The sequence below is a fragment of the Dermacentor silvarum genome, chromosome 1 (genome assembly GCF_013339745.2).
Source record: "Dermacentor silvarum isolate Dsil-2018 chromosome 1, BIME_Dsil_1.4, whole genome shotgun sequence".
NCBI classification, from domain to species: domain Eukaryota; kingdom Metazoa; phylum Arthropoda; class Arachnida; order Ixodida; family Ixodidae; genus Dermacentor; species Dermacentor silvarum.
Window position 1 is genome coordinate 116,863,069 of NC_051154.1, and position 12,580 is coordinate 116,875,648.

The 12,580-nt window shown below is 50.5% G+C and overlaps 1 protein-coding gene across 4 annotated transcripts in view; it reads left to right on the plus strand.

Moving 5' to 3' along the window:
* Nucleotides 1–12,580, plus strand: part of LOC119435519 (cobalamin binding intrinsic factor-like) — a 303,054-nt gene that overhangs the window by 184,655 nt on the left and 105,819 nt on the right. The window contains exon 8 of one of the 4 annotated variants that reach the window (XM_049672712.1): nucleotides 8,519–8,621. The exons of 2 other annotated variants lie outside the window; for them this stretch is intronic. In XM_049672712.1, the coding sequence (XP_049528669.1) occupies nucleotides 8,519–8,586 (68 nt within the window). In that variant the 3' untranslated portion in view covers nucleotides 8,587–8,621. Of the gene's footprint in view, nucleotides 1–8,518; nucleotides 8,622–12,580 lie in introns of those variants that run through there. One more of the 4 variants, XM_049672704.1, reaches the window with a different exon arrangement.

The window sequence follows — 12,580 nt, forward strand, 5'->3', positions numbered from 1 at the left end:
GCATGAAGACCAACTCCGGCAATATCGAGACTGAGCGCGTCCCGTTGCGCCTCAGACAGCAACGCCCCGTAAAGAAGTGTGGGGCGACATTTGAAGGACAGGGGTGCAATCTTGTACGCGTTCCAAAATGGAACGGAGGCGGTCCGTTCCATCGAGCCGCACACGAATGGTCAATTTGAACCGCGACGATCAAATTGACCAATCGTGTGCGGCTCGATGGAACGGACCGCCTCCGTTCCATTTTGGAACGCGTGCAAGATCGCGCCCCAGAATGTCGCTGCGAATCCTGTCCCGACACATCGCGGCACATGCCTGCCAGGCCAACACCCTCTAGATAGCAGAAGGCCTGTTCACTCCGATCCATGACGTCACGCTATCTGGCCCGAAATTTCCATTGCCAAGACTGGCGTGACGAAAGCGGCGACGTCAAAATCGCTCTTGCTATACGCGGAAGCATCCCATTAGATTCTATGGCAGTCGGGCCAGGTAGCGTGACGTCATGGATCGGAGTGTCTTGCGCTATCTAGGTGGTGTTGGCCAGGCAAAGCGTGCCGTATCAGTAGGTGCCGCGACTGGCCGAGACGTTCGGTTTCAATCTTTTTTGAGACACTAATCTGATATCATATCAGATCGTGTCTGATAGGATAGCAGGGTCGCCTTTCCTGCGCTCCCGCGGCGCTCGATTTCGATATAGCCCAGATTTACCGCGGAAATGCGATGTAAATACCTCGACTTGTTGCGCCTTTCAAGATGATTAAAAAATGGGCTGCATTAAATGCGACTGCCTTCATGCCACCATTTAAACAACTGCCGAGGCAATAATAAAAAGACTAAATAATATTTTTGTAATTAGTCCTTTAGAGTAATTAGCAGCGGCATCGTATTTCGCCTCCCCGTAGAGTCGTATGCGAAGATTACGCTGTCTCACTCTCATAGTTTTATAAAAATGTTTGTCTAAAAATAAAACACCCTGTCTATTGCTGTTGATGTATAACCCACTGGTAGGTTGTACGTAATCCCGCCGGGGTTGCTTAGTGGGCTACGGTGTCGCGGGATCGAATCCCGGCCACGGCGGCCGCATTTAGACGGGGGCAACAATGCGAAACACCGTGTATTAGATTTTAGGTGCACGTTAAAAGATTCCCACATGGTCTAATTTCCCGAAGTTCCCCGCTACGGCGTGCCTCCTAATCAATCGTGGTTTTGGCACGTAAAACCCCCAGAATTTATTTTAAGGTTGCTAAGATAACGAGTGAAAGCAACAAACCGGTCTTTGCCTGTGTGATAAAACTTGCATGGTATCGCTGCGGTGTAGCCAACAGCACAGTGGCAAGTGTAAAATCAAGTATAGGTCTGTCCTAGCACTTGCATAGCCCAGCACTAAATACTCACACTACTTGTATTTATTATTCATTTCATAAGGCTACAGTAGCCCGGAGGGCATTACATTTCTGACGAGAGAGGAGAGGATTGGAAAAAATATCAGACGAAAAAGGAGAAGTGCGCATTATTAGAAAAAAAAAGAGGCAGCAGCAGATTTTAGGCTTAGGCACTGCATTCTTGAAGTAGCGAAAAATATGCCCAAGCAAAGCGCATCGACAAAGCATGACGCATGCAGCATGACAAAAGTAACCGCGCATAATGCACCTACCACACGTGTAATAAACAATTTGATTGATGATTTCACAACTTTTATTTTTGGCCACCTCACTGAATCAGAAGAGCCTTCCATCTATTCCTTTAATGATTGAAAAAACCGATACCATCGCAAGCTATAGCATACAGAGCGGAGCGTCCTAACCATGACCAAATTGGACATTGAAGGGGCCCTGAACCACTTTATATCGAAGTGGAGAAAAGATATTTGAAGTGAATATAGGCTATTTCAAATCACTTTGCCGCAAAAAGTACTTCAATGCGTTCAGCAGAAGCGGAGTTATCGGCAATCAAACACGGCCTCTTTGTGCTCCCCTTCCTCCTCCAATGCCTCGCACTGCGAAGGCTACGGCGGAGATGTCACCGTGGCGCGAAGTTCAAATTTCCAATTTGGCGCCTACGCCGCGCTAAGCGTAAGCCAAACGCGACTGTCCTTGGAGAGCCGCAGGGGGCTTAGCCAGTGGACTCGTGGCGGCACCCGCGGCGCCGCGGTGTAGCCGGCCGCAGTGACCAATGGCAGCCGTGTATTGGAGTGTGCTTTATTACGGAATAAAGCACACAATAAAGAGCGAGGATCGTGGGGTTTTTTGAAACGAGAGCATTTGAGAGAAAGGTGACTTCGCATTCCGCTTGCGGGTTCCACGGTCCGCGTACGACGCAGAACTTGGCTGAGATGTTCACAACAGCGTATGCTACCCGTGGACTATGTTATTTCACCAAGCCCGAGGTGTGGTTCAGGGGCCCCTTTAAATAAATCTTTTGGCGTGCACAGCGGGTGTAGATTAGACATGCACCGTGGTTGCACATAGCCATAATATTGACGCTGTGCACTCTCTAGAAAACTTTTGTTCCATAACGCTCGTGATTTGCCAGGGTTTGCAAAGTTAAACAACCTCAAACAGCTAGGTGAAATCGTGGCAAGAGTCTTTTCATGGACGTGCCCAAGTAGTGAAAAGGAAAGCAACAGAAAGGTTCTTTCGATTTCTGGGAGCCTTTAAATCGCCGCAAGCAGTGCCGAACAATTCGTCTCAAGAAAGCTGATATTTCTTTCGCACACATCGTAGAAAAAAAAGAAAAGAAAGAAAATGGGGCGGGAGAGTCGATAAAACAGCTGCCTCGAATCATAAAGCGGAGACACATGAGGCCCTTAGAGTATGCCCGCAACGACCGCTGGCACCTTAGAACGAGTCCCAGTCTGATCAGCAAAGAGAAACAGAACGCTATGTTCTGTTAGAGCAGCAAAGGGTGAGGGCTAAAACGAGGGAAGAACGGGGCCAAGACGGCCGGGAAGGTGTATAGGCGAGCGTACGAGGACGTTAAATCGAACTTTGGATCGAGACCATTTCACCAGAAACACTGCTCTGATTGCCGTGTGCCACCTTGAGCGTGTTCGTTTCTTTCCTTTTGCTCGTTCATCGATTCGTATTGTTTCTCATAACAGTCGTGTCGGAGAGAAACAACGATCAGGCGCGGGCCACAGCGGCAGGCGACCCCTCCCCACAACTAGCTCGCGCGTCGTTCAGAAATCGGAAAAACTGCAGGGATCAGAAAACGAGACAAAAAAGAATATAACAAAGGGGGCCGAAAGGGGAAGGCGCCGACGGCCGAGGAACGAAGAGGAAGCGGGTCGCGACGCTGAGGCTGCAGCAGCGAGGCGGACAAGAGGAGCACGATCGAGTCCTTTCACCATTCAAGGCCGCCGCCGGCTAGGGTAAGGCGCTTCGGAAACGCCAGAATAGAGCAGGAAAACGGCCCATCTCACGTTTATAGCCGCGGCCGAAGTCGCCCTGCTCTTCGGAGCGCGCGCGTGGGCCAGTACGCGAATGCGACGACGCTGGCAGTCCGATTGAGGGTGGAGGGAAGGAGGTCAGCGCCGTCGCGTGGCCCTGACAAGAGCAACGTGGTAGAGAGGAAAGGGGGGGGTGGTGCGAGAAAGTTTGGTCCACGCGGGGTACATCGATCCAGGCACGGGCTTACTTTTTCGGCGATGCGCGATGGATACATAAGCCATAAAGGACGGGCGCGCATTTTGCCTGGCGGACGCACAGCAGAAGAGGGGCGACGAAGTGCGGCAGATGTCCCCACGGCGGCACCGCGCAGAAAAAAAAAAATAAAAATGCGCGATCCTCCACACGAAAGAATTGGAGGAGAGTGCGAGGGGCCCAAGAGGAGAAAACGAGCGTCCGCTCTGTCGTGGCGGTGGGAAATGGATCCGATCGATATGTCTGAAACCGCTCGGTCGCCGCTCCATGAATTCGCCGGTGGCCGCGTACACACGGTTCGGCTATGGGTGACCCAGGGCACGGCCACAACCCCGTCTACAACGGCTACGAGACCCCTATTGCGGTGGCCCGCCGTTTCCAGCCCTGGTGCTCCTACGGAGCTGCGGGACAGTAAACGACTGCCCCATGAACTGCTATACTGGCGCTTGGCGACGACACGCGTCGCGGGGGCGCGGTATTCCTCGCTACGCCGTCGAGCGGTAAGATTACGCCGCGTGATCGTTCCCGGAGAATCGCGCGCCCTTTGCGCCGTGTTCTTTACGGCGCCGTGCGCGCGCGACGCTCATGATGCAGCGGGCGCTTCGTGCGAGGTGCCTCGTTCGCAGAAGACGCGGAAGCAGCGGGCGATCGAATATTTCCGTCAGGAGCGCATCATCGTGGCCTTTATTCGTTTCGTCACCGGTTCGTTTACGCTGAAATAACGCGCGTGAGTGCAGCGCCTGCTCGAGCTCGTTTATATATATATATATATATATATATATATATATATATATATTTACTTATTATTTATGAGCGTTTACATTTGCTCTGCGCGCGTTCGTGCGAGCCGAAAAAGGAGCGAGTGTGGTATGAAACAGCAGGGTTGTTTGCGCATGCCATCTTCGCGTATAGAAATCGCTACGAAAAGCGTTCAGAAGTTCGTTGCAGAAAAGAAAATAACTGCAAGAGCTTTCACCTTGCACGAACCATCAGCTTTTTTCATTTTCCGGTGCTGCCCTCTACCGCACGCCGCTGGAAACGTTTTGGAAGGGTGTCGGGGCTTCGCCGGTTGATTGTGAACCTTGGCCTATGTGGAGTGTGCGTCGGTTGTGCGTTTCGTGGATCGCGAATAATTATTAATGACTTCTCTGGGGGGCAGCATGTCTTTCCTGGAAGCCATGTATATAGCACTCACCTATATGTATATAGGGTGAGCAGGCCTGAGTGCGCTGTTTCGTTAACAGTGCGGCGGATAACGGCACGCTGAGTTCCGTCTGCCGTCGCCGCTGCTTTGGAGTTGGTTGTCACTGATTTCTGCACTTGCACCTCGCTTCTTTTACAGCGAAGCTGCTAAGGGCTCAGTCTTCGATGGTCGCGTCGGGTTGTGGAAAAAAAACTCTCATTGGCCGTATGCTGTATATGCGAGTGAAAACGCACTAGGGACACGCGCTTTCACGGGGAGCGAACGCACGGTGGAGAGAAAACACCACTTATTCTGTCGCGCGAAAGCCCGTGGGAGGACGGGAGGGAGGGAGGGGAGGCGACGTTTACCTGCGGCACCAAATGCGTATCTTGCGACCGGGCGCAAGAGGAACTGGCGACTCAATATCCCACGTGCAAGGAGGACAGCGGGAAGGCAGAGCGGGAGGGAGGGGTTGCGGCTTCTGCTCTGTGAGCAACTTGTACTTTGCACGGCGCCGGGCGGGTCGCGCGCACCGTATTTGAAAGCTATCTGCAACACGGTTCCTACCTTTGTATGCGCTGTGCTTTCGCCGCTCAGTTTCCGTTGAAGCGATAGACCGCATGAACCTTCGCTCGCTGGTGCTGGCGCGCTTGCTCACGCCAGCGTTTTCACAGCAGTTGTGTGCGGTCACACAACAACGCCCAGAACTGTTGCCGACGGCGGCGGCGTTCTGCCCGCGTTCGCGCCGAACGCGCGCGGAGTTGGTGACGTGTTTATGAAGAACGTGCCAACCTTTGCAGTACACCCTATGGTGGTGTGCCGTAGCGACCATAAGACCATGGTCCCTGTGGTCACTAAATAAATTAAAACCACCGGATCATATCTATTTCTCATTATTTAATAGTTCAAATAACCAATTACACCATCACATCTTAATAGTCATAATTGAAAATACATAATTCCCACCATGGTACAGCTTCGCTGGTCTTCCATCTCCACCCCAGTGGAAGGGCTGACATTTTTTTTATTTCTTTTTGCACATTCTTTAGACATTTCGATTAAATAAGAAGTCTTCAAGAGCGCAGCCTTCCGCGTCGGATTTAGCAAAGCGGTGCACTGTTTACATCGACATCTACAGCCACAGATCGTTGTTAGCGTCAAATATTGGGGAAAAGATGCATCGCTGATATGAAATAATGTCAAAAAGTAGAATAAAACACACATATCTGCGCATATGAGCCGCGTTGTTCCACCGTGAGACGAGTCAGTATGAGCCGCTAAGCCACTTAAACAACGGCAACTTTGATCGAGTTACAAATATTGGGCTGTTAATTTATTACTGATTCTGGCTTTTTTTCTTTAACTTCATCATACTCACAGTTTGCGCGTGTCATAAAGCATTATTAGAGAAAACTGTGCTAGCATAAGCGCTCATTGATAGGCCGTGCTGTTCTCCCGCAAAAGCGCGGATGCCATCGCTGACACCTTTGGTATACAACCGAGCGAGACGGCTGTTTATGCTGCTGTACCGAATGTACCGTGTCTTGTTTCGCGTTTGACGCAGAGATAAACAGTACATCTCAGGAATTAAGAAATGTGCCAGCGTGACAACACGTACAGACCCACCCATCTAGGTTGCGAATACGACCGACAGCCTAGGAAACGGAGACGTACGGATGTTGGCACAGCGCTGTGTCGCCGCTTGCCGCTTATTGTGTACGCGTCGTGCGAAGCGAATAGTAGTTTATTTCAAATCCCTAAGGCCAGAACTGAACTATAAAAGCAGTTTCCTCGTCCTAACTCACTTACTTTTCATGAAGTTCAGGTCCGCTAGTAGCGGTGCACGACTCGACGGCGCCAGGCCTAACCTTCGCTGAACAGGATCAACATTGGCTCAAACTTCACGTGCACGGCTTGAGAGGGTTGAAGCCTGTGCATTTCAACTTCATAGGCATGTTTTGACTCACTTTGAGTGCAATTGATTATATACAAACGAAGGCGTTGCGGCTATCGCGTTATCGGTTGCACGGGCGATCGCGCGAGGTTCGGTCGTACGATGGTCGGCACGCTGATTTTATCGGTGCCGTCGGCAAGAAAGCCCTTCGCAGTACGACAACTCGCGCTCGTCGGTTGCGTCTTGTAGACCTGGTATATGATGAAATGGTCTCAGCGACACACTGTGCTGAATGGCGTGAGCGTGAGCGTTGGCGTGAGCGTCCTGTCGGTCTCGTATGAACCCAGTGTTACGGTGCCTTAAACGAGTACGTGAAGTCGGGCACACGCTGCCACTACCAGCAAGCGAGGACCGACTCGGCAAGAAGTCTTCGTCAGCAACGTGTTGTTTTTAAGTGCCGTCCAAGTGTAACGCAGGGGTTTATCAATAAATTTGCTATTATAGCCATCAATGCAAGACGGCAACTATATACAGGGTGTTTCATTTTAGTTGAACCAAATTTTTCAAAATTGCCTGTGGCAGATAGCACAATTATAATCATTGATATAAACTACTCGATGAGGCGCCCATTACTTCCACGAGAAATCAAAACGCCTAATTGAATAATTAGCATAATTACGCTAGTTAACTTTGTAATTAATTATTTTACGGCACGTCTTTCAATCTACAAATTATAGCCGCTGAGTTGGCAAGGCGTATCCACTTGGAAGGAATTCTCAGGACTGAACCAGTTTGGAGATAATTCTCGAAGTGTCCGACGAAATGCATGGGCGTTCCAGTTAACTTTTGTTCTTCAATGCATAAACAGCGTTTTCTTCAAAACGTTAACTGGAACGCCGTTGCATTTCGTCGTACACGTTGAAAATGAATATCTCGAAAGTGGTTCAGTCCTGAGAATTCGTTCCAAGTGGATACGCCTTGCGAACTCAGCGGCTATAATTCGTAGATTGAAAGATGTGCCGTAAGATAAATCATTAAAACGTTTGTTAGCGCAATTATGTTAATTGTTCGATCAGGTGTTTTGATTTCTCGTGGAAGTAATCGCCGCCTCACCGAGTAGTTTATATCAAGGATTATAATTGTGCTATCTGCCACAGGCAATTTTTTAAAAATTTGGTGCAGCTAAAATGAAACACCCTGTATACGGAGTCCGGACGAAGCATTCGCCGCTTTCTGTTTTAAAGTGGAGTTGCAGTCTTACGCTACGCACGTTTCGGTACCGCACCGACGTCGAGCGACCAGTGGAGATTCAACGCAGTACACGGCACGAGTGTTTGCAGTAGCGCGCGTCCGAGAGCTTTCTTTTTTTTATTTTTTTTCGGTGGACTTTCCCCGAAATGGGGCCGCGTGGCCGCGCGCGCGACCCTTGCAAAACGCTTTGCGACTAATCCGCCAGGGCAGCGCGCATGCGCCGTCGGGCCATGAAAACAGACAAATTTCCGGCGGTTTTGCTCGCTGAACTCTATCGTAATTAAGAAAAATGGCTTTAGAATTCTGCGGGAATATTGGTACCTTTCAGGGTTTTCAGAAGTTCTTAAGCGTTGGCATCCCGTGCTTACAAAGAAAGCACAACTGCTGCGAAACAGCCGTCCCCCCCACCCCCTCCTTTCCCCGCCCGTATCTATTAGGCTAAACTATTATACTAGGCTTCCAGTGCATTTAATTGTTTGTGGAACGCATCTTACATAGTTTGTGTGTGGGTTGAAACTGACTTTTTTTTTCTATTTCTATTGTTTCTTGCAGGAATCGGAATGCACGTGGTAAAAGACTCCGATCACGTGATTATGTGGTACAAACATGTAGTTTACTGAACAAGCATTTTAATAAAATCCAATTCTCAATGTCAGTCATCGTGTGCTTGAGCTGTATATTTATCGCGGCGTACGCCGCGGCAAGTGCACTTCCGAGATTACTTATGATCTAAATGGGGTTGTGTTAGTGACATGCAGTGTTCAGTGCTATCGAATATTTTTTTTTTTCACTGTGCTCTGACGCGGCAACTATGCTTTTAATACACAGTTCAGCAAATAAAGAAAGTTCGGCAAATGAGGCCGTGTTTTTCGGGCTTCTGTTCACAAATCGGGCTTAGTGCGGACGAAGGCATATTAAAGAGTTCCCACATATTCGTTCATCTACCACTTCAGATCAGGGCCCGTATTCATAAAACTTTTAAAGCACTTCCTTATTAGTCAGCGCTCAAGTGTCCATCACTCATGAAAATGAGCCTTGTGATAGCCAGACGTTCACCGCGGCGATGTGCAGTCGTGGGCGGCACTCACGGGTGAGAAGTGTTTTGTAAATACGGACCCATATCCGAAGCATGTATACTTAAAGAAGTTGTTCATGGTCTGCTTGATAATGGGTAATGGGAAAAGACAGAGAGAGAGGGAAAAGGATCAATGAATGACATGAAGGTTAACTAGGGTTGCTATGGCAGGATGCCCCGAGTTTCTCGTTCTCCTGAGTTTGTTCGACGGGCAGCCAGTGAACAAAGATAGCGCAGAGCGCACTGAAGCAGCAGACAATAAAATGTCGAGATAAAGCCACGTATGTATGAGCGGAACCCTGCGCACGCCGCCTCTTTGTGTCACACCCAGAATACTGGGGTGGAATCTTATAACGGTTCCGAATGCGAACCGTTCGCTTGCCCTCACGTGATTGGTCAGAATTGTGATTGCGTAAGCGGCCGTCAGAGACAGTGGGGCGGTACCGCAAATTTTGAATACGTCACGCATCTGTCAATCATTTTCAAAGCGAACCCGTCGTCGGCCATGAGTGGAACCGGCGAAGAGGTAGTCCACTTTGGGTTCCGTTGCTGTGGCTTGGCTGTTTGCTTGCGACCTTGGCCGCGCGCGCGGGCCGTGCCGCCTCGGAGATTCGCGGGCGCGGTGCGCGCGCGCGCGCGTTGGTTATCTCTAAAGTACGACTACATACACATGCAAACATCGCGGCGCCCCTCATTCTTCGCCTCTGGTTGCTCTCCCGGAGCCGTCAACGACTGGAGGTACTAGAAGCGCATTCAGAGCTGACAGATGAGGCGTTTCGGCGTCATTATCGTCTGTCAAAGGGAACCGTCCGATGGCTGTGCGACGACATCATCGGATAAACAACCAACTTTCAAAATTTCCGCACAACTGATGGTGATGGGGCTATTTTTTTTATTCGAGTGGTTACAATTTTTAACGCGTGGATTACCACCTGGCGACGAACACTTAAACAAATGGTAATATTATATCGCCTAATGTACAATAAAGGAATATGTCAACGCGCGGCCATACTTGAAAACTTTCAGGACAATATTTAAATAATAGTTCATATTGACACGAGACAGTGAAGGGGCTGCTACTGTCGGTCGGACGAAGGTGGCGGCGACGAAGTAGCCAGAGTCGCGCGACAGCCTTGCATCCGTCGCCGCTGCTTGTCCAAACCTTGTATATAGTAATACTTTCTAAATAAACGTTATCCCCGTAACATATTTTGGTGGAGGTGGGGCGTAAACCTGCCAAGGTGCTGGCTCCGTCAACCAAGCACGGAACTTCGAAGCGGTCGCCGTCTTGGTTGTTCCGCGATGACCAGCGAAGTGCCGACGGTGCAGCAGCCACCGGCTCCTGTGATTATTTTGCACCCACAAGACCCGGGAACCTTTTCTGGCACAGATGGCATGGATGTTGAAGACTGGATCGACATATACGAACGCGTCAGCAAACACAGCAGGTGGGACCCCACGGTTATGTTAGCCAATGTGATATTATATCTGAAAGGAACGGCACGCGTGTGGTATCGAACGCATGAAGAAGATCTTACAAGTTGGGACGCTTGCAAGGCGAAGCTGCGTGAGTTGTTCGGCAGATCATTTGGCCGACAGCAGGCCGCTAAAAAGGAGTTGGGATCTCGTGTCCAGACGACCACTGAATCGTACACTTCGTACATACAGGACGTACTGGGCCTTTGTCGAAAAGTTGACGCAAAAATGGCCGAAGATGACAAGATATCGCATATTTTGAAAGGAATAGCCGACGACGCGTTTAATCTACTTGTATGTAAGGACTGTACGACGGTCGACGCCATAGTTAAGGAATGTCAGCGCTTTGAACAAGCGAAGAGTCGCCGCATCACCCGCTAGTTCCTTCGGCTACCTAACACCGCCGCCACATCATCATGCGAAGACCCACCCATGCCTGTACAGGCTACAGCGTCAGAAGATGTAACGCGCATTGTCCGCCGCGAACTCGAAGCACTAGCTCCTACGGCCGTTCTTGCAGACGTTCAGTCAGCCAACCTGCCCACCGTGTCGCTCATACAAGCAGTCGTCCGCCAAGAGTTCGCGAACATGGGATTATCATCGGCCGTCTGTTCCATCCATACATCCGAACGTACACCTGCAAATGGCACCCAGAACCAGGTCTACCCTTCGCGCTACAGCAACTCGGCTGACTGGAGGACGGCAGACGACTGACCCATATGTTTCAACTCCTCTCGCTTTGGACACATTGCCCGTCACTGCCGCAGTAGCTGGTCGTCGCCTTCAAACTGGAGCACTGGATCTTGGAGTCATCCTGGGGGCAACATTCGACGGTTTTCCCCTCGCTCTGATCCCCATGCTTCCTATGCTTCCGATGGCGCCGCTCCACACTCCAGGTTTAGCCGCTCACCGTCCCCACAAGGTCGTCGATCTCGGTCGCCACGACCTTACCGGTCATCGTCCCCTGCACGGCCATGGCACCTACGCTCCGGAAAACTAAGCCGTGCAGCTCCCGGAGGTGACGCTGCATCAGTGACCCGATATACAAATTCTCTGTTGACTGTACCTATGCGCTGAAACCTTCTGGACATTCAAATGGACGACGTCATCGTTACGGCCCTCATAGACACCGGAGCGCAGATTTCAATAATGAGCGCTGCTCTCCGTACTCAGATCCGCAAAGTGATTGCGCCCGCAATTCAGAGCACAGTACGGGTCGCTGATGGCAGCTTGTTTGCCGTTCTTGGAATGTGCACTGCCCGAGTGTGCATTGCTGGCCATCAGGCCATTGGTTTGTTTGCGTTGTTTGCCGTGCTTGCGCAGTGTCCCCATGACGTGATCCTCGGCCTAGACTTTCTCTGGACGCACTCAGCCCTTATCGACTGCTCCACAGGTGTTCTTCAACTGGAAATCCCTTTTGACGCCCACGTACTATCGGACACTCCCAGCCGCTTATGTTCTGTCGAGTTCCTCCACCTGCCACCGCAAGCCTCCACGTACGTCCCATCAAGTCCCTCTCCTTCTGCGAGCGATGGTGAATACGCTGTTTCCCCGATTCTCGACGTGGTCCTGATGAACTCTGTCGTCCTCCTGCACACTGTGGTTACCGTACGCGAGAACCAAACCTGCCTGCCTCTTTTGAACTTTGGCCTTTCTACCCACGTGCTACCTGCTGGTATCGCGCTTGCCACCATGTCGTCGTTGCAGGAATGCGCGATTTCTGTGTTAGCCGTCGACGGCCCTCGAACTGTTTCCGGCTCTCTCACAGCCACCTCGTCGCAATGTGCCAATTTCGAAAAAAAAAATATCAGCCGACCTTACACAAGCAGAAGATCTTGGTCTGGTCTTGCTTTCGTATTCCGATATCTTTGATCTTGAAAATCGCCATTTAGGCCAGACAACAGTTGTTCAGTACTCCATCCACACCGGTGATGCTCAACCGGTTCACCGGCGCCCTTTTCGTGTTTCCGCAGCGGAACGCGCCATAATTAAAAAAGAAGCCGACAAAATGCTGGCCAAGAACATCAGCGAACCGTCCTCGAGTCCTTGAGCCGCTCCTGTTG